A 5340-nucleotide genomic window follows, 5' to 3' on the forward strand; every position below is an offset into this window, starting at 1 on the left:
AAATACATCTACCTAATACTATCTAATATTTTGTTGAAAACTTAACTAAAATAATTACTAACTAAAATAATTACAAGCTAAAACTCAATAATAATAATATGAAAATTTAAATGACACCTGATTGAAGCTTTCAATAACACCACTGGCCCAACAAATTTTTTTTTGAAGCAGCACAAACTCTAACTTAAAAAACTCAAAGGCAGAATACAATACAAGAAGAGAATGCGTGTATTTGATGGATATTATAGGTGGAAACAACCCTATTTAAAGGAAAAGGAAAGAGGATGGCTTCCCGCACGTTCAAAAAAAAAAATTAAAGCCCGAAACCTTTCTTCTGCAAACCCTATACCTAAACCCCTGAAACCCTAGCAAACAGTATAAAGCATGCATGAAGCCCCTACACTGAACCTACCTCTGCATCACTACACATTGGCACTGCACCAAGGGTTTCTCGCCAGCACTGGTGGCGAAATCTGCAAGGCAATATCGCCAAGCCTACTGGCAGAACTGGTGCGAAACTGGACACTGGATGGCGCTGCAGCAAACGCGCCAGTTTGATTGGCGGAAAATATGCATGGATGGATGGCATGCTGGTGGATGGTAGGTGGATGGATGGCATGGGGTATGTCGCTTATCCCACTGGCGGAACCTTTGGGTGCTTTATGCTGAACCAAGCCTGAAGCAAACCTGCCATTGGCAAGACATCTTTAAAAAAAGAACCCCCCCCCATGAAATTGTTTCAAAAGAGACCCTCTGAGAGAAATTATTTGTAAAAGTACCCCCCTTACGTCATTTTGCCCGCGGATACATCTTCAATTCTATTTTTGCATGCTCATCAACCATATATGTACATACTGCATTCGCCTGCTCTGACTACTTTCTTGTCGTCAACTTCTTTCTTGTACTTTTTCAACGTTACTCAAAACTCTTCTTTTAACTTCATTTTCCCTTTTCATTGTTGCGGACAGGACAAATTCAATTGCAATAATGTCAATAGGGGGATACGTGGCACATAGACAAAATATTTATTCACCAACAAAATATTTTCCTTATAAATTATATGTTGGTTAATTTGAAAATCGAGATGATACTAGATAAATCTGAAGTCGTGTATAACACTTTCAGATTGAATCAAATTTCGGGGTTCAACCAAAATTGTTCAATCGGATAAAATCAGAAAATTATAATTCAAGAGTTTTGTTTTGGTCTTGTATGTTTTGTCACCCGTTATGCTTTCTGAACCAGAATGATTATTTATGATCAAAGAACAGGTGGTTTTTGGCGGTTGATGGAAGTTTTTTCTTTTTTAAAAACTGCCATTGATGGAAGTTTTAGTAACTTTCATGTAACTTCCAAAATTTGTCTAAACCGAACATCTCGTTATTACATTAAAACAAGCGTGCACTCTTATTTTAACATAATAAAGAGATCAATTACACTAAAATGTCCAACATTATAATCATATCATTAATCATAAATGTATATAAATTACTAAATTAGAGAAAAGAAACATTTTTTAACGCAAACAAAATCATATCATTTCATTAAGGATAGTTGAGAGTACATAGGTTGGGATACAAATAAAATCATGAAAACTAACCTGAAATTTTGATGTCCTAACTGATTTTGATGTGCTAACTAATTTGTGAGCAACAAGATTAATTTTTCCTCACAAAACTCACACAAGAGTTTCGAACTGATATGAGAGAAGCCCTACACTTGCCTAATAACGTGGCCATTTTTTGTTTATTCGAGATTCTCCTTTATAAACTTGCAATCTGTTTCGAAGACAACATTGGTGAGCTGGAGTTGCTGGAAACCAAGCGTCTTAGTTCATGTAGTATAAATTAACTTAATTACTTTGGCAATAAAGCAGTTTATAATTATAATTTTAGTAAAAGAACTTATAGATATGTACATGTTTTTCTTAAGAATCAATATTTGAAACAAACCAATATATGGAGCTATATAAAATATTAGCATATCAAGCCATTAATAAAATAAAAATTATGATAGAGCAAGTATTTTATGACTAGATATGTTTACGAGCTACTGTTGTATTTTCATTTGTAAATAGAATCTTGTCGTAGGTTTAACAAACTCAATAATGCATATCGAGTAAGGGATGTGCCCCGTGCATAATTATGGTGGGTGGAAATTAATTGACAGTTGAACCCATTACTGTTACTTTGACAGAAAAATCTGTACCTAATTGTCCTCTACTGACGGGTCCTATTATAAAGAATCAATAAATAAATATATCATCCATTAATAATTTATTCATTCAACTAATATTAAATTCAATATCCTTTAATAAGATCATAAATTCAAATATTATAAATAAAAAAATATGATTGAGAAAAAAAAGTTCACTAAAAATAATTAATAATATCTTTTAATGAAGATTAATTATCAATAAAACTAATAAATATTTCATATCAATATCATGTAAAAAAAATATAATCTAGATATGAAACAATATAATATAATATCTCAAAGATGTTACATTAAATAATTAATAAAAATAAAATTTTATTAAAATTTAAGATAAAAGTTTATTAATTGATAATATTTTTTATAAAAATATTTTACTTTTAATATGTATTTTAATGGTATTTTTTACAACTAACTTTTTTAAGGACTTATAGTTTTTGCCTCCTAAACTTTTTTGAATTTATGCCTTTAGTCCTAGTCTAAATTTTATCATATCAAAGTTTATGACTTTTTTCTTCGTCGCGACTTTTAATTCTTGCATTCCAGTAAAAATATTAATTGATAATATAACAACGATGTTAACAATGCAATGACTTATTACATCATCAAAAAATCTAACAAGATAGTAAACCTTAAAATAATCTAAAGTCATATAAGGTTTTTGTCCCTAAACTATTTCATAATTTGATTTTTAGTTCTAAAAAAATGCCACTTTTAGTCCTTATTTTATTTTGTTAGCATTTTTAGCCCTTGGTATAAATTTAGATTTGTTAAGTGATTATGTGTCCAACATAAATTCACTTCAACATGATACATGCAGGTCATGTGCCATGGATGTTATGTGGCCCTGCTTGAATATACCATATGACAACCTCATGTTATGCCAAGTGTTATTACATGGAGGTATCATGTGACATTACTTGAAGGTGACACATGGTAATCTTGTGGGTATGTCACTTATTGTGGTGTTACGTGATACAATATTTTCTTTGCATTTTTAACTCTTAAAAAAATTATAAATTTAAATTTTAGTCTCTATAAAATTTTTACCTTTTGATTTTAGTCTTTATATTTTTTAGTCTTAATTTTTTTTAATTATAATTTAAGTCCTTTAATTTATTGACTCAAAATAACTTGAACTTGCATTTTTCCTAATAAATTTGGGATAAATACTAGTATATTTTATTAGAATTACTCATCAATCCATTATGATTGGACTTAGACCCCAAAATATAAGATGTGTTTGACCTTTATTAAGGATTAATGACAAATGTATAAGTGAAACCACATGGTCCAAATATCCACAACTCACTTGAAATACTTAAAACTCACCTAACTAGTAATCTACCCAAACTGAAAGACTACTTGGTAAAAAAAAATGAACTTAAAATAAGTGTAATTAGTTTCTCACTTTAGATTTTTTTGGCCAAAATCTAACTATAATTGATCAATGAGTATTCCTAATAAAAATAGTATTTAATATTCTAAAATTTAGGGCTAAGTGAGCTTTTGATTTATATGAATAATAGGTTAGGTGTGCTTAAGGTATTTCAAGTTAATCCAAGTGAGTTAAGCTAACTAATGTCTAGATCTCTTGGTTCTACTTTTATCTTTTTTTATTATTTCTTAATAATGATTTGAATAATATTGTGTGATCATTGTGTGATCATATTGATGAGATGAAAGCAAATAACGAAGAGATTAAATATTCTAATATTGACTAAAGACAAATCTTTAAGGACTATAAAAACTAGAATTAAATGTTTTTTTTTTTAGTGATTAAAATTGAAAATAAGAATTTTATAAGGATTAAAATTGAAAGGTAAAAAATTTATAGGAACTAAAATATGAATTTAAATATTTTTATTTTAAGGACTAAAAATAGTATAAAAAATATTAAAATGGATAATTTTTTTTACAATAGTTTATTTAACACTATTTTTTCTTATCTTATTAAAATGTACTATATGACTCTTAGACGAATTGGTTGTGATATTTTAATTATTTTAACCCCGAATAAATACCAATTTTGATGACTTCATTCTAATTTTTGTAACCCTCGTTCTTTCTGCCCTACGCCAATTTTGTTTTTCGCCTTGTATCTCTCCCAATTCCTCAGTTTCCTTCTTTCTTCATCTTTGTGTCATGGCCAGAGGTTCTTCCCAGTCTCAGTCCTCCACTTCAACAGCCACGCGACCAGGACCAGCAGGCATGGCTCCCCGCGGTTCCGCCGCCGCCACCGCCGGCATGCGCCGCCGCCGTCTCGGCGGCGGAAACAGCTCCGCCAGCACCGGCGTTGGAGGCGGCAGCAGCAACATGCTGAGGTTCTACACGGACGACGCCCCGGGGCTGAAGATTTCGCCGACGGTGGTGCTCGTGATGAGCCTCTGCTTCATCGGCTTCGTCACCGCGCTCCACGTGTTCGGCAAACTCTACCGCTCCAAATCTGGTGGCGCCGTTTGATCTTTTGGAGATGTAGTTCCGATCCGTACCCGATCGCTTTGTTTTCTGTTTTTAATTCCGTAATTTAGTTAACACTTGCTATTTTGTAGTTGTGAAATCAAATCGTTGACTATCTTCTTACTGTGGTTAATGGAAAGTCGCTTTTGTTTTTGCTTTGGCCTTAAACGTGGATCTGTTGTTTTGCTTAATCATGTATCTTAATGAGTTAGGTTTGCCATTCTTCCTTTTTCTCAAAGGAATTTGATGGTTTCCTTTGGACAAGTTATATTTGATCAAAGTTTATCAATGCTAATCTTCTTTCGATTTTTATTTTATTTTTCCTTCATGGTGTATGTTCGGAAAACAAGTTGAGATTTTAGTCTGCAGAAATGATTTCAGAGCATATCACATAAAAAACATTGTAATGAAACCTAATCTTGCCTTAATTAAACTGAATCAAAGGAGCGATTTTAATTAAAACAACTCCAGATTGATGTAGAAGTTTTCTACCATCACTCTAGGATGTGCCTGAATAATGCTTGATGTTAGATAGAATGCATGTTGTCTGCACATGTAAGAATTTGACGGCAAAATCAAACTGCAAGATAAAAAATGTTAATGAAAAAAAACGAGAACATTAATCAGTCAAAATTTAGATTAAAGATTAAAAATGAAATTTTGAAA

At 31.6% G+C, this 5340-nt stretch overlaps 1 protein-coding gene across 1 annotated transcript; it reads left to right on the forward strand.

Annotated features, from left to right (window-relative positions):
- Positions 1–4244: 4244 nt before the first annotated feature.
- On the forward strand, positions 4245–4986 carry LOC114378502 (protein transport protein Sec61 subunit beta-like). The gene has a single exon (XM_028337099.1). It carries the CDS (start codon positions 4360–4362, stop codon positions 4675–4677), a length of 318 nt encoding a protein of 105 aa, XP_028192900.1. The 5' UTR covers positions 4245–4359; the 3' UTR covers positions 4678–4986.
- Positions 4987–5340: the final 354 nt, after the last annotated feature.

The sequence above is a fragment of the Glycine soja genome, chromosome 12 (genome assembly GCF_004193775.1).
Source record: "Glycine soja cultivar W05 chromosome 12, ASM419377v2, whole genome shotgun sequence".
Taxonomy (NCBI): Eukaryota; Viridiplantae; Streptophyta; class Magnoliopsida; order Fabales; family Fabaceae; genus Glycine; species Glycine soja.